This window comes from Amia ocellicauda, chromosome 23 (genome assembly GCF_036373705.1).
Source record: "Amia ocellicauda isolate fAmiCal2 chromosome 23, fAmiCal2.hap1, whole genome shotgun sequence".
Lineage (NCBI taxonomy): Eukaryota > Metazoa > Chordata > Actinopteri > Amiiformes > Amiidae > Amia > Amia ocellicauda.
The window spans coordinates 1,975,001-1,999,546 of NC_089872.1; the positions used below are offsets into that span (position 1 = coordinate 1,975,001).

General features: G+C 40.7%; 1 protein-coding gene across 3 annotated transcripts in view; it reads left to right on the forward strand.

The window, feature by feature from the left end:
* Positions 1 to 22,810, forward strand: part of klc1b (kinesin light chain 1b) — an 86,978-nt gene extending 64,168 nt beyond the window's left edge. For all 3 annotated transcript variants that reach the window (XM_066697097.1, XM_066697099.1, XM_066697098.1), the window contains exons 14-16: positions 17,897 to 18,021; positions 18,519 to 18,576; positions 19,083 to 22,810. In XM_066697097.1, coding sequence (XP_066553194.1) covers positions 17,897 to 18,021; positions 18,519 to 18,576; positions 19,083 to 19,175 — 276 coding nt within the window. In that variant the 3' untranslated portion in view covers positions 19,176 to 22,810. The remainder of the gene's footprint in view (positions 1 to 17,896; positions 18,022 to 18,518; positions 18,577 to 19,082) is intronic.
* The last annotated feature ends 1,736 nt before the right edge of the window (positions 22,811 to 24,546 follow it).

Sequence of the window (24,546 nt, forward strand, 5' to 3'; positions counted from 1 at the left end):
GGGTATAGTAAAGGTAACTAATTTTTACCGTGTAACGTTAGGTTATTATCATAACCCTGGTTCCCTGAAAAAGAAAGACAACCATTACCGAATAGAAAGAGCCTTCTTACCTGCCAATCATGTGAAAACCTGTACCAAAGCTGCCCAATAGTCCCGCCCTGTGCCAGTGAACTGTCTCCTCCTCACAGTAGCAACCTGACATTTCTTCGTCATGAAGGTCATCTGGCCAAGCGACCCCTGAAGTGTAATGGTTGACTTTCTTTTTCAGGGAACCAGGGTTATGATAATAACCTAACGTTCCGTTTCAACTCAAAAGAAAACCATTCCCAAATGGGAAGACTATACCAGCACTGTCACAAAGTCCGGATACCAGATCCTCACGTCGCCTGAGGGCAAGCCGCCTGCAGTACCTGAGTGCCCAGCATAGGGCGCACCTTGTCTGCAAAATTCAGGTGGTAGAACCTTGTGAAAGTTTGACAACTGTAGCATGTTTCAGAGTTACACAGGTCCTCCAGTGAGGCACCATGAAATAGAGCCCACGACATGGCCAGTCCACTTGTGGAGTGTGCCGAGATGTGCTCTGGCACGGGAACCTTTGCATTTTCATACATGGGAGACTGATTGCATCCGCCACGCAGTGAGCCAGTCGATGGTTTGTCACTGCCCGTCCTTCAGTGGTAGACCCATAGCAGATACAAAGTTGGTCAGAGCTGCGAAGTGTGCAATCCTCCCCATATAACACCTGATGGCCCAGACCAGATACGGTGTGTGAAGTCTGAGGTTCTCATCCGACACGTGTGGAGGAGGGGGACTGGAATGACTCCAGGACGATATGCTGATTGCTGTGAAAAGCAGACATTACCTTGGGTAGGAAGGCCGGGTTCATCCACAGACAAAGCATGAATCACTGATTCTCCTTCCTGAAATTATCACTAAAAGGAAGGAAACTTTAAGCAAGGGAAAACAGAGCTCTGTTGTGGAAACAGGCTCAAATGGAGTTCCGCTAAGCCCCTGAAGGACCAGTTCCAAGTCCCAAATTCAGCCGTCTCACTCCTATCAGGGATTGTGTTGCCAGGATGTGGGCTCCTGGGGAGACAGTGTCAAACTTATTGTGATATGCTGTGATAGCAGCCAGATAAACCTTCAAGGTGGATGCAGATTTCCCTTCCTCAAGCAACTGCTGCAGGAAGCACAGTATAGTGGTCATGGCGCATGACACTGGATCCACGTTTCTGGCTAGGCACCAGTTCTGGAAGGCTGATCACTTTTAAACATATTGAGCTCTGGTAGTAGGAGCTCTGGCCGACTACAGTTTCTCCACAATGCTGTCTGGCAGTCCTAGTGACATTAGATGGAGCCTTTCAGGGGCCAGACCCCACAACTGCATCTGTGCTAATGTTGCGAACCATAACTGTCTCGGCCACTGGGGGCAATCAGGAGGAAGTGGCAATGGGGGGAAGGCGTATAGCAACTCCCGAGGCCACAGGTGAGCAAGGCGTCCACACCTGGGGACCCCTCCTGCTTTCAGCACGGGGGCACTGAGTTGTTGCTTGAGGAGCAAGAGGTCAACTCTACTCTACTCTACCACTTGAGGACTCAGTCTCCATTACAAGCTATACGGTCCTCCCAGAGAGAGGAGGTCCACCGCTGTGTTGGACACACCTGGCAGGTGTATTGCCCTAATCGATCAGAAATTGTCTCAGGCCCACAGGAGAAGTTTGCACGCCACAAGATGTAGTCTGGGTGAGCGCATGCCCCCTCTTGTGGTTGATTTAAGCCACCACTGTTGTGTTGTCTGTTCAAACTAAGACATGCTTGTGCGACTGGACATGCTGGCTTGCAGCTCTTGTGGATTAACGTGGGAGGATGATCAGAGACCACTCCACGTCCTTTGTAACCCAATCCCATTCCAGACTGTGCCCCAGCTGCAGTTGGGGGCGTCTTTCTTGACGACTTCTCTCCGGTGAGGGCAGCCGATTGGAGATCCAAGGTGTAAGTTGCTCTTATTCTGCCACCAACCCAGTGTCTCAACAGCTTTTTAAAGTAAACTAGCCACAAGACTTCAGTGACTCGATCCGGTCTCTAACAGGAGGATAAGGAGGTTTGAGAGAGCTCATGTAGTCGCATGTTGTATGACCTCTGTCATGTGTTCCTCCCCCTGTATCCTGGAGTCTGTGCATTGGCCAGTCATCCAGGTTGTTCTGATCCCCTTTGACCTGAGGGGGCCAGGACTGCATCCAAGCATCCGTGCAGGGCACCAGTGAGAGGCCAAACTGCAGCACGCAGAATTCGTACACTTGGTCCTGGAAGGCGAAGCGTAGATATGTCCTGTGCGTTGGGGGGATGGGGACATGGAAGTAGGTGTCCCTGAGGTCTATCAACATGAACCAGTTGCTCAGTCAGACTGACTGGAGGATACACTGTGCAGTCAACATGCGGAAGTTTCTTTTCTTCAGAAACATTTTGAGACCCCTCAGATGGAGAATGAAGTACTGTGAGTAGAACCCCTCTCGAGAGTTCTCTTGGTCCACCTGTCATACAGCTCATTTCTCATGCATTACTGCAATCTCCTGAGCCAGAGTTTTTGCCCTTCTGGGCATCCGACAGTAGTGGTCAGCACTCCTCTAAGGAGGGGAGAGCCAGAGTGGAAATGGACGGCATATCCGTGGCTCATTGTCTTTAGTCTCTGGGGACATTCTCCCTGCGGTTAAGCCGGCAGGGTTGCAGGGCTAACTTCTCCCCTTAGGCTTCCAGCTGAAAAGTCTATTTTTGCCTTGGCCTGCATCTGGGCTCTGGTTTGCTGGTAACTTGGCGTTTTTTGTTCCTCACCCATTGAATCCTCTCGGGGTAGGGCCAGTGGTGCGACTGGGGCTGTCTTCTCGGCTGTTGAAGGTCAGTGTACTTTGATGCCATTTATTTCACCCTGGCTGAGCGTTCTATGCTCAGGTCGACTGTCCCAAAAGTTTTACCAGGCATAATTGATGCGTTAAGGAGGATAGATATCTCCTCCTGTAAGGGCAGGTGATGATGGGGCCTTCCATCAGCCCTGTGTCAATTCCCTCTCATTCCGATGGTTTCGCATTTGGCGCTGGGTGGCCATAGCTACTGTCAAAACTCTTCCATTTGATGCAGCAGTGTTTGAACTCATCCTCCTCCTCCCTCGCCCAAGGTGGTGGAGTCTCGCGTCTCCTCCTAGGGGGACACCAGCGTGTATGCCACGGGAGAGTGCATCTTGGGGAGAAGTGGTGAGGGGAGTCGCGCTGTGGGGAATGTGAGCGCCTGCTCGTCGGTGATCTCCATCATGGGGAGAGACTCTCCGAGGACTGCATGCATAGAGAGGGGGGCGAAGCCAGTTGCTCTCTAGCTGGGAAGCCCTCCGAGCTAGAGGCCTTCACGGGTCCAAAAATGTGTGCCTGAACCCGAAGAGACCCGGAAATGTGCTACCTGGAACCGATCCAGCCCCGTTTATTATTTGAAAGTTTGGACCTGGACCCTGCCGGGACACACTGACCCGACTGAACCCGATCGGCACAGATCCCACAGCTAATTGCTATTAACAAGTTCATTTACAAGTTGTGAAAATAAAACTGTGTCTTACCTAATGTAACATTAGTAGCCTTCTCTCCTGCACCTGACCGTGACGCATACACTCCATCCTCCTTGCCAAGAAAGTTGGTAAAATAACATCCATGTTGTTCCTCTCTTGCTGATTGAAAGAGCATGTATAATCCATTCATTATTTCAGCTTCAAAAGCCCACTTGCTGTCACGGTGGCGGAGGACAAACGCGACTTTGCAGCTTCGCAGTTTTTTTTTAGCTCGCATAATATGATAACTTCCACTGTTTGCCCTTTTGAACTATAATAACGACTGCTTGTTCAGTGCCATAGCATTACTAATTTGCGGTCATCTGTGCTCTGAGACCTGTCTGACCATAGATTTTAGATTTACAAAGCGAACGAACTCCAACCACGATATCTCAAAAATCACGCGAATGCCAATAATGCGCTTTGGTTTACATCATCTGTTAAACACCGATAGGGTGGAATAAGTCCCGCCTTCTAAATAAAAGCCAATCGTCACTGCAGAAGCTCTGGTTGACTCAACTGCACACATGCGCATTAGCTGGAGAAACCTGAAATATATGATTTTATAACGCAATTTGAGTGTCAGAGACAACTTTCCTTCGCAAACGTTGGGGAGCACAGGTAGCAGCTCTGCAAATGAAGAGAAGCGCTGCCCAGCAGACTATTTTAAATTACTGGTCAAAGATGCACAGCAAAAATACTAAAATATGTACTGAGAAGGTATGATAATATTGTGTAATTTGACTAAGTGTTAGTGTATCCTAATCCCAAGTTTACAGTTGTGCAAGAGCTTGCAGTGGCATGTAAAAATCTCAAAATAAATTATTTAAATCTGAGTTGAATTTGTAATCAGTTACAGTGTGCATTTATTTATTCAAACAAACATTTGATCATAAATGCTTACAGATAGATAGATAGATAAAGCAGATAGATAGATAGATAAGCAGAGAGACACACAAATAGATTATCCAATAACACTGCACATATAACAAATATGATTTTTAAATGTATTTATTATTATTCTTATAAAAAAATATCAGGAAGCATACCCACATTTCAACCCCCCCAATGTTCAAACCAAATCTACGCCCTTGGTTACAGTTCATGTCAGATTTTGTTGCTGTTTGTTTGCATTTGCTGTTGCACTACACAATAGAAACAGGAAAATGAAAAACAGAAAACTTTAACTTACGTCAATCAATGTTTACATTGCCAGGAACAGATTCAAATAAGTAAAATAAAAAAATATATAGATAGAAATATAATATACATTATTTCCCGGCTAACACTTTCTCATCCCAATTTTACAAAACGCACACAGCACTTCCACATCATGATTCATCATCATTGGCGCTGTCTGACTCAGTCAGATCATGGCCAGGGCTTCTCGGATCGACTCAGGTATTACACACAATGTTAAACAGACCCGGGACAAGAAGTATAAGAATGGGACCCAACCCGGACCCGGCAGACAGTTTAAAATATGGACCCCGGTTCGACCCATTAAGACCTCTACTCCGAGCTAGAAGAGGAAGATGCGTTTGAGGGGCATCTTTGCTTCGGCTGTGGAGACACCCGTCCTGGTGGGGGTCATCCTCTGGCGGAACTGGCAGATGAGTGTGCTGACTCTCTGCCTCTCGCGGTTGCCTACTGATGCCATGGGGGATGCTGGCAGAGGGGTTCCCTGCCCTCCTGCTTCTGGTTGCAGATGTAAATGCAGCACAGTGGCTGCACCCCCTTCACTACTAAGAACTTGGAGGGCACATAGTCTCAAAGTTTGTGCCAATCATCTGAAGGGAGCTTGCTTCAGACATCACAGCGGTAAAAGGTCCCCTTTTTGACTCCGGGGTTTAATTCCAGGGAGAAAATGTTAATGTTGATAGCCTCCACTTATAAGTTCTCCAAATAGGAGGCAGGATTGCTTCTACCAGCTGCTCACAACAGATCCTGGGTCTGTGCAGGTTCATATCCACCTCCAGGGTGTGGTTGATATCGATGTCCATGTCGAGAATGGAGCTTCCGACAGGAGGTAGGGAGGGAGGCACAATCCATAGATCGAGTCTCCTGAGAGATACTCTCCCTCCCTGAATACCTCGTTGGGGAGGAGGTGAGATCTGTGGATCGAGTCTCAGCCAAGACACTCTCCCAGTATCGACTTTGATGTAGGATTAAGAAGGCGTGATCTGAAGATTGAGTCTCAGTGAGACACTTTACAGTGTATCATGAGGCCGAGGTCGATGTGTCGACGTTGATGGTGCACGAGTCGACGAGTGCAGGGATCTGTAGTGTCTGTCCCACAACAGAAACTGCTCAGCCAAGCAACACTCTCCCGTGGAGAACAGCAGCCGCTGAGCTCCAACACACACTCAAGAATATCTGAAAGATGGTACAAAGAGGTAATTTACACAGTACATCTCTGTAGAGGAGCCAAAGCCCAAAGCTCTGTGTGAGAAAACCTACTGCACAAAACTTACTTCTGCAGAGAGGATACGCATAGCAGATCTCAATGGAGGGACCGAAGCAGAGTGAGACTCCTGCTGTACACTTACCTCCGAAGAGAAACTAAACTCTATGAGAAGACCAAAGTCTTAAAAAACTCAGAAGAGAGGTGAGCACACTTCTCCACTTGTAGCATGCATGTAGAGCGAACGAAACTAAAAGCATCTATCACTGGCAAGGTGACTGAAGAAATGGCAGGTTGCTACTGTGAGGAGGAGACACTTCACAGGCATGGCGGCGGGACTCCTCCTACCAGCAGGGCCCCTATTGGGCATCTTTGGTACATGTTTTCACATGATTGGCAGGTCAGAAGGCTCTTCCCATTCAAAAATTGTTGTTGTTCGACTTGAAAAGGAACTTATGTTTTAATAGGTAAAGCCATGTCGGTTAATAATCTTAAAGGCTGATAGCCAGAAAATAAAAAAGAAAATCGAGCAGCATTACCTAGGCCTATATTGTGAATATGCCTTTAGATATAGCATAATCAATAACATTTGTTTTGTTAATACATGTTATTATATATATATATTGTATATTATTTTTAAATTGTTATGAATCGGTGAACACTGGCCGCATATTTTGGGCGGCTTTTGCAATACAAAATAAAATATCTCTGCGTATGTGAATTTCTCCCTCTCATCTGTTCTTTCTAAAAATTTGAATTAAATACCTATGCGGCGTTTGCTGTAAACTCGTCGAATGTAATAAGTTATAAATACTTTATTCAGCCGCCGGACCGCAGTTTGTTGTAGGCTTGAATACAATAAAGCTGACAATCTGGGCTTTGTAATGAACTCAGTCATTGTGAAATAATTTGTATCATGTTGAGAGCTGAAACAGTACATGTCTACACATATATTCATATATTATTATCATTATTTATTTTATTGGCAGATGACACAAAATATACACAATTGAAGAATTACACCTGGTCTAGCTCTCATCTGCCTGTCCTCTTATCAGCTCAGCAAGTTTCTAACTTTCCTTTGGAATTCAATGCTTTGATCAGTCACTGTCTGATCATGTACTCATTATTTTGAATCAGGTGGTGCACACGAGCACATGGAATAAAGACACTGCCAGGTTGCTAAATGCAACATAAACAGACCTGTCAATGTTTCACATTGTCGAAATGCAGTCTGTGGTAAATGTACTAAAGTGTTGAAAAGTGCGTTCCTGTATTGATGTACACAGTTCTATACAGACAGTCTAACCCATTTCAAAGTGCTTTCACATTGCATAAGATGTTATATTTTAATGTTATGCTACTTTTATAACTGGTTGTTTGTTTTTTAATTGTATGTTTGCTAACATATGTGCATACCGATCTCTACACCAGTTTATAGTTTATTGTATAAAATGTATGAATTTATTCATGTTTATGTAGCCTATATGCGCTGATTTATAAAAAAAAAAAAAAAAAAAAATACTTAAATTTTCAATGTGAATGCGGTGTTGCTGCTGTAAAAATGTTGTATGTTTACGTGTAAAACTGTTAAGTTTAATCCAATTGTTTATTTTTCATTTTCGTCACACAGGTGTTTTATAAAGGAGACCCATTTTGTGTGACACATTGTACTGATTACATTCGGTGATCTCTTAACATTAGAACCGCAGAGATTTCTGATTAAATACAACCACCGCATCGGTTGTATTTAATCAGAAATCTCAGCGGTTCTAATGTTAAGAGATCACCGAATGTAATCAGTCCAATCAATATCAAATTGAAAACAAATACTACAGAAAAGTGGTGAAATATCTCAGTAATAATCCAGGCTTTCCCTTTGTTTGTCTACTGGAAATACTGTTTTATTAGATGTTGTATATTACATTACAATTCAAAACATTCAAATTTGAATACTTTAGATTCAATTTAAAAAATAAATACATTTCTAAACACCATTAAAAATCCTAATATTAATCAAATCTGTGAAATGACATATGTCTGTCATAAAAGGAATCACTCATACAGCTAGCTAACACAGTGGTGCACATTTGTCACACTTCCGCAACTGATGCTTTCAGAGCCAAATTTTTGCTGGGACCGTGAATAAGGTCCATTGGTTACAACATCGGCAGTCTCTTCCACCTGAGGTGTATGGTGTCACTGCGCGGACAAAAAGCCGGTTTTTGTTAAGTGAAAGATGCAATCACACAATTTTTGTTATACAAGTAAAAACACCTATGGCTTTAGTTATTGCTTTTGCCCTGTCTGAATTAGCAGGGAGAGGTTGCTTAAATGCCACGGGGAGCAGGGTTTGCACTGCACTGTGTTTTCTCCTTGTTCCAGTGATATTCACATGTGGATGATGCTGTCTCGAATGAGTAATCATGTTCAACGTACTGCCAGCGACATACCCGATTTCAAGTATAACAATGCCAGCACCCTGGAAACTGGAAATCCATAATTTTCCCAAACGGGAGACTTGAAGGAAACGGGAGGGTCATCAAACTCTGGCTTGTTGTTTTCGTTCGACATATTTATTTACAAGGCTGCATCACATGTGCTAGGCTACTTCAATTGCAAAGTTACGGCTCCACAATCCGTCTCTGGGGGTAAACTCGGAGTTTACAATTTTAGTTCCGCACACAAAACAGTAACGTGCGTGGTTAAAACTAGACTATATTCATTCGGATCATAATGAGTACCAAACCGAACGTCCTGTACCGAACGGTATGGTACGGATACATGTACCGTTACACCCCTAGAAGCTACTACGTTGCACAATCATCAAAGACTGCCTGATGGTACTATGTGATTTAGTTTGCAAACAAAGTAAAAATGTATTTAAAAGTTTTTTGGGTTTTTTTCCTGATTGAGTACTGTACTGTAGCAGGCATGTCTGAAAGTAGTTATGACCAGCTAAATATCAAATGCAAAGATATATTGCAGTCACAGTCACAGTTGCCCAACTTTTCATTTTAATCTGTGGAGTCACAGATGCATTTAAAGTACACCAAGAGCTCGCACCTCTGGTTTCTCTACACAGCAGAATCACTGCCTTAAATTTTTGTTATGCTTTTCTGGGTTGGGTTCACAAAATCGTTTTTGTAATTCCTCATTGGGTATTGAGCTACACTGCTCAGACAGTATCACTGCATAATACACCAGGAGGAATTTCATTACCACAGTTAAAAGTAGTGGAGTTAAATAAATAATTGTAAATGCAAATATATACAGTTGTTGTCAAAAATAACCAAAACAATCATTTGTTCATTGGTAAGTCCAAATATAGATAGAACAATAATTTTGAAGATATGGGCATATGGGTTAATCATTGAATTATTTATATCATTAAATGTAGTTTTAATTTCAGAATTACCATTGAGGAACAGAATGTCAGGAAGGCAGTGCAAGTTTAAGGTAGAATGGACAGAAAATCCTCAGTTCAAGGATTGGATAGGAGAAGTGAATGGAGATGTTCACAGGGCATATTGCAAGTTTTGTATAAAGTCTTTTGATGTCAGTAACATGGGCATCTCTGCTGTTAAGAGCCATGGCTGTTAAGGTTTAGCTGATCTGCTAAACCTGGGAAGCTGTGACCTCCATGTTGTACATGGGAGTTTGCAAAAGGGAGAAACAGAATCTGGTTGGAAGTAGGGAGACAAACCCAGAGCCCTTTGGCAGTTCTTCCATGAAACGCCTGCCGGATGAGAGGATTTTGTTGAACTTACAAAAACAATAAAATTTCCTTTGAAGGTTTGTCTACATAGATGGTTGGAAGATTTGGAGGTTGCGGAGGGAGCCATTCACTTATGGTCAGCTATACAGAAGTATATTGACAGGCACAAGAAACTACCCAAAAGCAAAGTACCTATCTCCATGTCATATACTTTGGTGAAGGAAGCAACTACTGACAGGCTTTTTGAAACAAAATTGCATTTCTTTCCTTTTGTTACTTCAAAACTGAAACAATTTCGGGAAAAGTTCCAGACAGATGCACCAATGGTGCCCTTTTTGGCACAGGACTATCAGTCATGCTGTCATCAAGAAAGACATCCTGGACAAGGCAAATACAGCTCTCAAAATACAGAAAGTTGACCCATTGGACAACACTCTACATGTGCCACACAAACAACTTGACATTGGTTTCGCCACAAAGCAAGCACTGGATAAAGCATCACGTGTGAACTGAGAGTAAAAGAGTTAAAGAACGAATGCCTAGCATTTCTTGCCACAAAAAGCTTCTTGAGAGAAGCCCTCACCTGTACCCTTCTGTAAGACGCATGACTGCCCTTGATCCAGTACTGATGGTGAATGAGGCGAAAAGTGCAACATCCAAATTTGAAAACCTATTGCAGCTGCTTCTCAATGCAAAATGGTGCACTGCTGCACATTGTGACAAGCTACTTGCAGAGTACAAACATTTCTTCTCAGAGATTCAGAACTTCAAAACAGAGTAGATGAAATCCTTCAGATATATGCAAATGGCAGACCTGAGTTTGAGAACCTTTGGGTTTTTGAGTGTCTTTTCACACTCTCACATGGGCAAGCAGCTGTTGAGCGAAGATACTCGGAGAACAAAGACATGCTGATGGAGAACCTAAAGGAGAGAACTCTCATTGCACTGCACGTGATTTGGTGGGAAATTCAGGTTATGATACCATTCCAAAGGCACTTGTTCAGCATGTCAAGGCAACCAGGATGTTCTTGGAGGATGAAAAAAAGAAGGTGGAATCTGAAAACAACCAGAAAGGGAAAGAGACTGAAATTGAAAATGTGAAGCGGATGAAGCAAAAACTCTTACACAGCATTGAAATAATGCAATAAAAAGCAGATGAGATGGCAGCAAGGGCTGAAAAGAAACTGGACTTCACTCTGCTCAGCAAGTCCAATGTCTTCCGACAAAGAATGCCTGAAAAAAAAAAAACTGTAGTAATTGACCTTGACAGGACACTCTCCGAGTTGAATGAGAGAGTGAAAGGTTGGTGTAGAAAGATGGTGAGGTTTCAGATTTTGAGCAATCAGCAAGGAGTGAAAAGAAAACGGGAGCAGTTGATATTTTTTATTTTAAAGTATTTTTTTTCAACAACTGACATACAGTACAACAAAAAACATGGACATTGTTAGGCACATTTCTGTTGACAAAATAAAAAATCAGCATGAAACACAAGGATTGGGGAAAAAACATGGAAGTAGTCTTGACTGAAGTAGTCACTGACTGAGAGAAAGTAATTGAACTAAATACTTTTCAATAAATGATTAAAAGGAACTAGTTTCATGTGTTGTCTTTTACAATAACTTCCTTTCCAATGTGGTCAGAAAAAAATACCACCAGTTATTTTTTAGAGATTTGTATAAACAAATATATATACAGTAGGCTACATGAACAGAAATTGGGAGCATGGAGAAAACATGTATGCGTGTGTGCAGAGTATACCGAGATGACACTGAGATTATTTTAAGTGTTACAACCAGATACATTAGATCAGTTCAAGTAGCCTAATTCTTAAATGGTTTGTGTTTGTCCCCCACAAAACATCCTTGGAAAAGTCTCCTGCAAAATTATCTGGGAACCCTGTTTATTCATAGTTTTTGCCTGTATTTTATATTCAAATGAATACATATAAATTATATACACTCTTCCACTCTAGTGCTTTATCTTCCTATAAATTACAATAGTAATGTGTGTGTTTGTATCCTTATGCTTGCCCATTTTTCCTGCTTCTTACACATCAACTTTGAGGACAAAATGTTCACTTCCTGTCAGTGGGTGGGATATATTAGGCAGCAAATGTGTTGATGCGTTAGAAGCAGGAAAAATGGACATGCGTAAGGATCTGAGCGACTTTGACAAGAGCATCTCCAAAACTGCAGCTCTTGTGGGGTGTTGCCGGTCTGCAGTGGTCAGTACCTATCAAAAGTGGTCCAAGGAAGGAAAAGCGGTGAACTGGCGACAGGGTCATGGGCGGCCAAGGCTTATTGATGCACGTGGGGAGCGGAGGCTGGCCCATGTGGTCCGATCCAACAGACGAGCTACTGTAGCTCAAATTGCTGAAAAAGTTAATGCTGGTTCTGATAGAAAGGTGTCAGAACACACAGTGCATCGCATTTTTTTGCGTATGGGGCTGCGTAGCCGCAGATCAGTCAGGGTGCCCATGCAGACCCTTGTCCACTACCGAAAGCGCCTACAATGGGCACGTGAGCATCAGAACTGGACCACAGAGCAATGGAAGAAGGTGGCCTGGTCTGATGAATCATGAGTGGTGTTGACTTGGCCTACAAATTCCCCAGATCTCAATCCAACCGAGCATCTATGGGATGTGCTGGACAAACAAGTCCGATCCATGGAGGCCCCACCTCGCAACTTACAGGACTTAAAGGATCTGCTGCTAACGTCTTGGTGCCAGATACCACAGCACACCTTCAGAGGTCTAGTGGAGTCCATGCCACGACGGGTCAGGGCTGTTTTGGTGGCAAAAGGGGGACCTACACAATATTAGGCAGGTGGTCATAATGTTATGGTTGATCGGTGTATATATATATATGATTTTTCAAACATTAACACACAAGGTACTAAATAGATAGGGCTTACATTAAATCACTACCAAAATAATGTTTTCCTGTACAGTGAACATAAACTCGTAGACAATAGCCTTCTGTGACACGAGCTAGACCAAATCAAAACTTTGTCCTGCCTGAAAGTTGCAAACTTATACTCAAAGGTTTAATTTTTCATAACCCACTTTCTACTTCTTATAAATAACAAATACAGTATGGTACAAGTTTGTAACTTCCGATTTGAATCTCAGTTAAAGTTTTGATTTGGTCAAGGCTTTGGCTAAACAACAGTCATTAAATAAGAGGAATTGGAGAACAGCCTGAAGTCTGAACCGTATACATGAGAGGAAGAATGAGAGAAATACATCTACACACATTTGGTGAGTATTAGTGAGCAAGTTTAAAAAAAAATTGTATATAGAAATGTCCTTGTTTTCCATGAAAAAATACATGAAATTAGTTTGAATAGGACATATAGCAACATGAATAGGAAATATAGTAATTGACAAGTTTAGAAATAATGATTTTAATTGAAATAATTGTGTCCTTCAAACTTTGCATTCATCAAAGAATCCTCCATTTGCAGCAATTACAGCCTTGCAGACCTTTGGCATTCTAGTTGTCAATTTGTTGAGGTAATCTGAAGAAATTTCACCCCATGCTTCCTGAAGCACGTCCCACAAGTTGCATTGGCTTGATGGGAACTTCTTGTGTACCATACGGTCAGGCTGCTCCCAGAACAGCTCAATATCTGAAATCTCCCACTTTACCACCACCAAAGCACACCCAGACCATCACATTGCCTCCACTATGCTTGACAGATGGCATCAAGCACTCCTCCAGCATATTTTCATTTGGTCTGAGTCTCACAAATGTTCTTTGTGATCCGAACACCTCAGACTTAGATTCGTCTGTCCATAACACTTTTTTCCAATCCAGTCCAGTGTCTGTGTTATTTTGCCCTAAATCTTTTCTTTGTATTGGCCAGTCTGAGATGTGGCTTTTTCTTTGCAACTCTGCCTAGAAGGCCAGCATCCCAGAGTCACCTCTTCACTGTTGACGTTGAGACTGGTGTTTTGCAGGTACTATTTAATGAAGCTGCCAGTTGAGGACCTGTGATGGGTCTGTTTCTCAAACTAGACACTCTAATGTATTTGTCCTCTTGCTTAGTTGTGCACCGGGGCCTCCCACTCTTCTTTCTATTCTGATTATAGCCAGTTTGCGCTGCTCTGTGAAGGGAGTAGTACACAGCGTTGTACGAGATCTTCAGTTTCTTGGCAATTTCTTGCATGGAATAGCCTTCGTTTCTCAGAACAAGAATAGACTGACGAGTTTCAGAAGAAAGTTCTTTGTTTCTGGCCATTTTGAGCCTGTAATCGTTCCCACAATTGCTGATTCTCTAGATACTCAACTAGTCAAAAGAAGGCCAGTTTTAATGCTTCTTTAATCAGCACAACAGTTTTCAGTTGTGCTAACATAATTGTAAAAGGGTTTTCTAATGATCAATTAGCCTTTTAAAATGATAAACTTGGATTAGCAAACGCAACGTGCCATTGGAACACAGGACTGATGGTTGCTGATAATGGGCCTCAGTACGCCTATGTAGATATCGCATTACAAATCAGCCGTTTACTGCCAAAAGTCATACACCATGGCAAGACTGAGCACAGCAACAAAACACAAGGTAGTTATACTGCATCAGCAAGGTCTCTCCCAGGCAGAAATTTCAAGGCAGACAGGGGTTTCCAGATATGCTGTCCAAGCTCTTTTGAAGAAGCACAAAGAAACGGGCAACGTTGAGGATCATACACGTAGTGGTTAGCCAAGGAAACTTACTGCAGCAGATGAGACGCATCATGCTTACTTCCCTTTGCAATCGGAAGATGTCCAGCAGTACCATCAGCTCAGAATTGGCAGAATGAATGGTCTCCTCAATGCTGAGTACAGTACAGACAGATACTTATCCATCATGCAATAACATCAGGGAGGCATCTGATTGGCCCTAAATTTATTCTGCAGCATGACAATGACCCCAAGCATACAGCAAAAGTCCTTAAGAACTATCTTCAGTGTAAAGAAGAACAAGGAGTCCTGGAACTGATGGTATGGCCCCACAGAGCCCTGATCTCAATATCATCGAGTCTGTCTGGGATTACATGAAGAGAAAGAGAACTGAGGCTGCCTAAAATTTGTTCTCCAAGATGTTTGGACCACCCTACCTGCCGAGTTCCTTCAAAAACTGTGTGTAAGTGTACCTAGAAGAGTTGATGCTGTTTTGAAGGCAAAGGTCATACCAAATACGGATTTGATTTAGATTTTTCTTCTTCACTCACTTTGCATTTAGTTAATTGATAAATATAATCTATAATGTCTATTTTTGAAACCATTCTAACTTTACAGCATTTTTTCCTACCTGCCTAAAACATTTGCACAGTACTGTATGTATGTATGTATGTATATACACTCACCTAAAGGATTATTAGGAACACCATACTAATACTGTGTTTGACCCCCTTTCGCCTTCAGAACTGCCTTAATTCTACGTGGCATTGATTCAACAAGGTGCTGAAAGCATTCGTTAGAAATGTTGGCCCATATTGATAGGATAGCATCTTGAAGTTGATGGAGATTTGTGGGATGCACATCCAGGGCACGAAGCTCCCGTTCCACCACATCCCAAAGATGCTCTATTGGGTTGAGATCTGGTGACTGTGGGGGCCAGTTTAGTACAGTGAACTCATTGTCATGTTCAAGAAACCAATTTGAAATGATTCGACCTTTGTGACATGGTGCATTATCCTGCTGGAAGTAGCCATCAGAGGATGGGTACATGGTGGTCATAAAGGGATGGACATGGTCAGAAACAATGCTCAGGTAGGCCGTGGCATTTAAACGATGCCCAATTGGCACTAAGGGGCCTAAAGTGTGCCAAGAAAACATCCCCCACACCATTATACCACCACCACCAGCCTGCACAGTGGTAACAAGGCATGATGGATCCATGTTCTCATTCTGTTTATGCCAAATTCTGACTCTACCATCTGAATGTCTCAACAGAAATCGAGACTCATCAGACCAGGCAACATTTTTCCAGTCTTCAACTGTCCAATTTTGGTGAGCTTGTGCAAATTGTAGACTCTTTTTCCTATTCGTAGTGGAGATGAGTGGTACCCGGTGGGGTCTTCTGCTGTTGTAGCCCATCCGCCTCAAGGTTGTACGTGTTGTGGCTTCACAAATGCTTTGCTGCATACCTCGGTTGTAACGAGTGGTTATTTCAGTCAAAGTTGCTCTTCTATCAGCTTGAATCAGTCGGCCCATTCTCCTCTGACCTCTAGCATCAACAAGGCATTTTCGCCCACAGGACTGCCGCATACTGGATGTTTTTCACTTTTCACACCATTCTTTGTAAACCCTAGAAATGGTTGTGCGTGAAAATCCCAGTAACTGAGCAGATTGTGAAATACTCAGACCGGCCCGTCTGGCACCAACAACCATGCCACTCTCAAAATTGCTTAAATCACCTTTCTTTCCCATTCAGACATTCAGTTTGGAGTTCGGGAGATTGTCTTGACCAGGACCACACCCCTAAATGCATTGAAGCAACTGCCATGTGATTGGTTGGTTAGATAATTGCATTAATGAGAAATTGAACAGGTGTTCCTAATAATCCTTTAGGTGAGTGTATATATATATATATATATATATATATATATATGCCAATATTGACATATTCTGACCATTCACGTTTTGGTAGAACATCAAATAATATATACAGGATTAATTGCTACGTTGTTTTGAATAACACAAGCCTATTTGCAAAGTGGGGCCTCCATGGATCAGATTTGTTTGTCCAGCACATGCCTTTACCCCCGGGCTCTGAATGAAGGCAGGTGACACGGAAACTGTAAATCAGATGTGTTGGAGAATGAAACACGCTAGAACCCAAGAGAATAAGCTTTCAAACGATGTGCGCATTATAGGAATACAGTGTACTTCTATGCACAGGGGCTGCATGTAACACTGCCAAATAATGCTTAAGAGGGTGTAGTAACACAGTATATAACTCTGAAATGTACATTATTTTTCAGTTTTTGGTAATATAAACTTTTTATGTTTAACATTTGGCAGTTTACCGCTTACCTTTGTACCATTTCTGGTTATTCACTGGACCTGAACTGCTTACATTTCAATACAAACTGGAAAAATGGGGGGTGTTCTAAAACTTTTGACCGGTAGTGTATATCTGGTAGTTTGGTGAACATCATTTATCAGAGACCCAGCTTATGTCAGTATGAATGTTTATATCTGTATGTATATATTTGTAAAGGGCATGTGTTGTGAGTAATTGAAGATGAGAAAAGTCTGAAATACAGTTTGTCGTGTCTTTGGTTTCCATTGTTAAGGGCCATTGTTAGCTCTGCACTAGTCTCACCACTAATACAATTAAAAGTTCTTCATGCAAGGGAAAGTACTGAGGTTTCTTCACTGCCTATGAAACTGATCTCTCTGACTGATATAGGTTGACATAGATAAACTGTGATTTGTAGATTGTTTTGTGATTTTTTTTTTCGGTTTCACCGTTAGGTTTCGTCAAAAAGCTTTTGGCAGTGCAGTCCTATTTCCTTGTATGCTTAATTAAAATAAATAAAAATGTTAATGTTAAAGGTCAAATCTGATTTTAATAGTATATCCAGTTGAAGTTGCATGTGAGTTCGAGTACTTCCTGTGGCTATTTTTGTGTTTGTGTTTTGCATTGTACTGGAGTAGGATTAGTATTATGTTTTTCTGTTTTTTTATTTTTATAAACATGTTCATTCTAACAAAATATCAAACACCAAACACCTCTTGGTAGTCATGATTTGACTCTGGATATTGAAATCTGCCCTTAATTTGTTAAAGTGACGAAATGTTCTTACCCACTAGAGTACTTAATGCAAAATATATTATCTGGGGATTGTGTTCAAAAGTTGAGAAGCATTTCATACAGACACCTATGCAATAGTGTCATTCAACAGGATTACCAAAGGGGTACACATGTCTTCTGATATAGTTATAGGACATAGAAAGTATAGCTGTATATTACAGTGACTAAAATGAGAGAAGCTTAATTTCCAACAGGTGGGCTCAGTTCTGATCACTCTGCTTCTCTTTTAGCCACAGTTTGTGCATCTACTATCTGTACCATGTAACAGGAAGGCTCAAACGAAAAATATTTTGAAACAAATCCCTTTTTGGGGCCTTATAAAATGGAGTTTGAGCACGGAGAGGCAGTGAGTGGGTGTTAACAGTGTGTCGCTCTCTCTACGCAGGATGGTAGCGGGGCTCTGCGGCGCAGCGGCTCCCTGGGAAAGCTGCGTGACGTGCTGCGCAGGAGCAGTGAGATGCTGGTGAAGAAACTGCAGGGGAATGTGCCCCCGGAGCCACGCAGCACCAAGTAAGCAATTGAAATTGAATCATGTTCAAGGGTGTAAAGGAAAATTATTGCACATTTCCTCAAAATCTTACACAATAATTAAAAAAAATAATTAAAATGTATACAGTCTCAAAACTGCTGCAATTATAGTCCCAAAACATCCCTGCTCTGGATCAAGCCCCAGTCATTCTGAGTGTCTGCTTGCATCAGAATCTCTTGTGGCATGACATGTGTGAGAATACAGTGCATTGCCAGCCTGACCTTCACCTTCATAGACTAATCTGCTGGCAAGGCTGTGCTGCAACTGACAGTGTTAGACAGGTTCTCGTGCAGTGTGAGACAATCAGTGCATCGAGTGGGTTCTAGGTCAGTCCCTATGAGGTTAGTGAATCTGACTATGCAACCAAGTGCCAACGCTGTGACACTATTAACTATGCTTTGGACTTTAGAGCATACATATAGCCATTACGGTATAGACCTGTAATGTCAATTTGTCTGTCATCTTAAATCTCTGATAGCATGAAGCGTGCCGCCTCCCTCAACTACTTGAATAAGACCAGTGATGACTCCTTCCAGGTAAGATATTTCCTGAGCAAAACCCTGCTTAAGATTTTTTGCCTGTTCTGAAGGCTGTCAAACCCATCCTTTCCTTTCCAGAGGGTAACGGCAACAATCACTCGAGTAAGAGTGAGGACAAACAAGAAGCACATTTTATACAGTTTGTAGTACAGGGTGGTCTATAGCACTGAACAAATAGGTGGTGTTCTGCATTTGCATCTGCATTTTTTAAATTGTATTAATAAGAAGAACAGTACAGTTTGAATTCACTTAACGGTAGTGATTTTGCAACTGTGTTAACTCACGCAAACTCTACAGGGAAGCACAAAGGCACTAAGTGTTTGGTCCTGGAGGCATGAATTGGATAAGATAAAGACCCTTTGAGGGCGGAACGTGAAACCACCTAGACGTCATGGAATATCTTGTCTTTTGTTACAATGTAGTCACATAGGGCAAGGAATTGTCTTCATTGCATTGTACATTTCAGGCTGGAATTTTCCACTGGTCTCTGTTTTTGTTGGCAGACCCATGGGGGTGGGAGGCTGGGGGAGAGCCGAGGTCTGAGCTCCAGCACAGTGGATCTGTCTCACAGGGATTCCCTGTTCGGATCCAACTGAGATCCCATCGCATCCCAACGCTCTGGTTCTGCTACCCCAAGATACAACAATCTCCCCCTTTGGAGCAAACTGCACAGCTCACTTCTCGCTATCTTGCCAAAACACAGCCACATGACTTTTGCTTTCCCATCTTTTGAGGTCATTGCCTGCACTTCCTTTTCCCCATATTGTTAATTGAGATCTCATAGAAGCAGGTTCTGAATTTCTAATAGAAGCTTTCTGCTCAATTTACATTCTGCATCAAAGGTAAAGTAAATAATAATAAATAATATAGTGTCAATGCTAACAGAGAAGTAACTTAATGTAAGGGGCAATGTAGAATGTAATATGCCTCTAGGGAAAGCAATGCACTTGAAGAAGACAAGTTATTTTCTACCTGGCATGCAGCATATCATTAAATGATCTCATATAAACAGTTTTTGCTAAACAGGACCTCTCTTGTCTTTCTGTACAGAGAGCTGGTTCTTGCTAATCCCTGCATTAATCATGGTTATCTAATCATTTTACATTATTATACATCCCTCTGTGTTTAGCTATTTGACACTTTATGGTACCTTTAGCAACTTTATTTCTAATTGAATGTCCTTATATTTAATTGCTTGAGTAGTCTAGTCTGTTTCTGATTGGGTTAAGACAAATTCAAGGCAATCAGTTGGATTTACAGATGTTTAGTGTATCCCTTAAAATAATAGATGAATGTCCCCTAATTTAATATTATCAGTTATTTGTGAATCATTCTATAAAAATATAGCTGTTTTAATTCCCTTCACTGACCAGAAGAACAAAAAGAACAACCTGATGCAGTGTTTCAGGGAAATGTGGCACCACATGTTTTAATGTTATTTTTTTGTTATTGATTTAAAAAAACAGACACTCAATCCTGAAATTAGAAATAAAGTGAACAGAATATAGTGTTCTGGTTGAAAAATAATTCCTTGTGAAGGGTGACTGTGGATACACAATCCTTGATTTTAATTCACCAGTTTTATGAGTGACAACAGTTTAATGGGAGTAAAATGCTTGTAAAAGATATCCACTATTATGTGTCGTTTTTAAAAAAAGGAACTTTCATGAAGATGCTAGGTGACCCCATAATCTGTAATGTCAGAGTACTGTAATTGCCAATTGATCTGTAATGTTCAATTTTTGAAGGTTATAATTTGTACTGCAGTAATTAACGGAAAGTTGTATTTTATGTACATCTCTGCTGCCATGTGATATTTTGCCTGAGAAGGATGTTTAGCATCCTAGAGCCATAGTCCTAGACGATTAATGCTTCTTAACGCTGTCAATGGTGATCTTTAAAGTGTAGTTACAAAATCCATTCAAAAATGCTACAGGCACATGATCGGTGTCACAAATATTTTATTTTCAGGAATATGTGTCTCAGGCCTGGGCTAGGTTTACAAATTTGACCCAGAATGAATACAGGTAATCCCCTACACTGGAGGATAATCTGTTGTTAATTTGTTCTGAATGTACTCTGTTTACAGCTCAGTCTGCCCTCAAAATTTATACCCACCACACAATGACAAAGCATTTAAAGGAAATTGGTTGGTGATTCTGTTTAAGATAAGAAAGTAACACAAGCACATCCAGGATCTTAGCAGGTGCCAGATAAAAAAAAAAAAATCTAATGTAAATATATAGGGTACTATTCTGTTTTTGCCAGTGAGTCTGTATTCTCTAATCAAGAACTCAATGAAGAGTACTGGATTATATTCAGCTTGACAACCATCCTAAAAGTAACACATCACATTATTCAGACTGACATGTTTTGTGTCCACATTTATTTCATATTTGCTTATTCCGGAGTTTTGAACATTTAAGAATATACATTTTGGACAGTGCTATTTTCTTTGATGATAATTAACTAAGCTGCAAAATTATTAACATTCAGTTTGTATGGATGGTTTATAACCCATTAAAGGCAAATGTTCTAGCTAAAACAATATTGATACATTTTGTAAATGTGGCACAGTTCTTGGAATTTTTGTGCTATGTGGCACTGGACAGATTTACACTTTACAACACTACACTATCCAAGTTGGCATTAATGTGTGTGTGATGCAGGGTAGTACTATTCAGTAACTGTTTCTGTTTTCAATGTTACTTACTTGGTAATTTTGTAACATTTTTTTGTTCATGTGTATTATTATTCGTTTACCATGTAAGTTCTTGCTTATACATATACATATACAGCCCTGCAGTGATGAGTAATGGTTTAACCTTTGTTTTATGGCTTCATGAGTTCTTCCTTGTTCCTCTTAGCTTTGTTTACCTGGTATCTGTATGATCACAGATGAGACTGATGGAATTTGTGTTTCTCCCAACAAACAATATTGAAAATGTCACATGGCAAAAGTCCCTGAATGCCCCTGAGTGATATAATAACGTGAACATCAGAGTCTGAGACTAGGGGATTTAGAACAGGCAAAGATTTTAAAAACAACAATTTTTACTGTAACAGACTCTCATCTGATTGTATAAAATCATTAATCTATTCAAAAAAATATACCTAATTAAGTTGAAAATTAGAACCAAAAGTTATTTTGACTATTTATTTTGATTATTTTCATAACGTGTTTGTGCAGTGTGAAGCCTTTCTTAAAACATCTTCAGCCATGTTATTGAAGTTGAGTATTGAGTTTTTTTTCCTTATAGATGGATGTGGAAATTGCACCTGTTTTCTCAAGTTATTGGACATGCATGCATACAGTCCAGAAAATAGAAACTGCTTTGTAATGTGATTTAGGGGCTAGTACATCCTCATTAAGTGTGACTTGAACAGGTGAACTAAGTGGAAAGATGAGGTTGTTTTTTTCAGTAACACTATCTAATTTCTTAATGCTATCTGGTAATGTGTGCCAAAGGTTTAATATTTGTACCTAAATATATATGTAGTATAGTCTACAAAATGGGAAGTGTTGTCATGGTTGCAAATCCATCTTTTTGTTTGTGCCCATAGACACACTATCGCCTATGTAACTGTCTTTAATTAACTATTCTGGCTTATTTAACAAGAATACTTTATTGTCTGCTTAATAGATGATGGTTTTATCACTTTACTTTAGAGATCAGGTGGCTTTTACATTTTAGATTTGATTATGTGTTATTAAACTGCTGAAGTCTGTGGGTGTTTTTTTGTTTGTTTTGTTATTTTGTTTAATAGATTTATAAATAATAAATAATCACGTCTTTCATTTTGCATATTAAATATGTATACATCTTGATCATTAGGCCATTTTTAAAATGTGTATTGTTTTATGATCAAATATCTCTTGGGTCGAATCTTTTCAACAGAAATGCAGATTTAGCTTTTTCATTTATCAAGTATATTATTCAGCATTATTTGGCAGAAAGACAGAATTTTAAAAAACTCTGATTTTGTTTAGTTTTTTTTTTCTTTCTGATGTTCTTCTCCATATTAACCATGTTGTAATGTGACTGTGTCTGTAAATATATTCATCTTTCTATTTTTTTCCTCAGGTTTTAAGTTGTGTGCTTCCATTATGATGACGCAGATTATTTCATTTTTATTTTTTTTATCATGCATTTTTGTTTGCTTTGTAATCATGAAACAGTTCCTGAAATACTGGTATTTTTCCTCTCAATAAATTATGACTCTCCAGGCATCTTAGCATTGGTCTTTGAAATATCATTGACACTGAAACTGAGACTTCTAGGGTCACATGTTTTGTTTTAAGCTGCTTCCTATTGACCTTCAAAGTTTTATTGTTTATTTTATTGCTTATTCATCCAGTGTCACAGTCAACTGGAGCCTACCCCGGTGGGCACAGGGCACAAGGCAAGCTACTCCAGGCCATGACAGGACAGCATACAGACACAGAAATTTAGAGTGGCAAATAAACATAAGCAGCATGTTTTTGGGATGTAGGGGGAAACCAGAGCATCCAGAAGAAATCCACACATACACAGAGAGAACATGCTAGCTCTACACAGGACGACACCCAAGGCCAGAATCAAACCTGGGTCCCAGGAACCCAGCGCTTACCACTGCCAACTGTGCCGCCTTATTTGAGTGCTCTCAATTTTAAAATAATGTATATATTTTAGAGACTAATGGCATTTAATTAATATACTCTATATACATGTATCCTGAAAATAGCGCATGGGTGCTTATAAGACAGGCCACCCCAGAGTGAAGACCACATACAGCAGCACTATGTAAGAACATTCTGATCTTCAAGCTGCCTATTTCTGATAAATTCCCTGGAAGCGAGGCAACCATAAGGTCCAGGCTTTAAGGCATGGACCCCCAGGGTCAATTGCAATGAACTTGAAGAGTTAGTACGGAGCTGCTATCATGAGATCATCCCCAGCTGCGTAACAGTCCCCATTGCAATTAAAGATGAGGTGGAGCAAAGTTGGATACTAGCTAATCCTCAGCTTTAGTACTGTACTAATGATTAAGTTTGTTGTTGTGCTACCAAACAGGAAGTGAAGTCAGTGAAGAGGATATTTCTTACAAAGTTTTCCCAACATAAAACCAATGTCACCATACAATAATTCATTTTGAGTTTTAGTGTTTTATAAAAAAAAATCAAACAATGAAATTTCAATGTACCATTTGTAATTCAGTAATATGACATAATTAGTCAGGGGTCTGAGTACATTTACAAGGCACTGTACATTGCTGACTACTAGTGTCACACATATGTCTGACTTAAATCATGCAAAATATCTCTTTATACATAGGCAAACATGTTAGACTTTGTTTCAAGTAATTTAATTTTTGTACACTACTGGTCAAAAGTTTTAGAACACCTACATTTTTCCAGTTTTTGTTTAAATTTACACAGTTTAATGTTTCAATGTACTCTGAAATTAAACCACAGAACAAATAAGCAATTGGAGATAAAAATAAATCATGGAATCATTTTGTTTAACAAAATGTAACCCCTTATACTGACAAACCCCTCTGGTACCCAAATTCATGTGCTTCTCTTTAATCACATGTGTACTCTTCACTGTTATGTTTGGTATCTTATGAAAGCTGAACTGTAAATCAGATGTGTTTGAGAATGAGACGCACTGGTAGCCAAGAGAATAAGCTTTCAAACGATGAGCGCATTGTAGGAATACAGTGTAACTTCTATGCATAGGAGTTGCCCATAACACTGCCACATAATGCTTAAAACTTATTTTTTTAACCTCTAGCAGTTTACCACTTACCTTTATACCATTTCAGGTTATTCACTGGACCTCCGAACTGCTTACATTTCAATAAAAACTGGAAAAATGGGGGTGTTCTGAAACTTTTGACAGGTAGTATATATCAATAGCTTGCATATGCAACCCCGGTTATCTGAAAAAGGAAGCACTGTCCAAGGGGGGAGAGGGGGTTTCA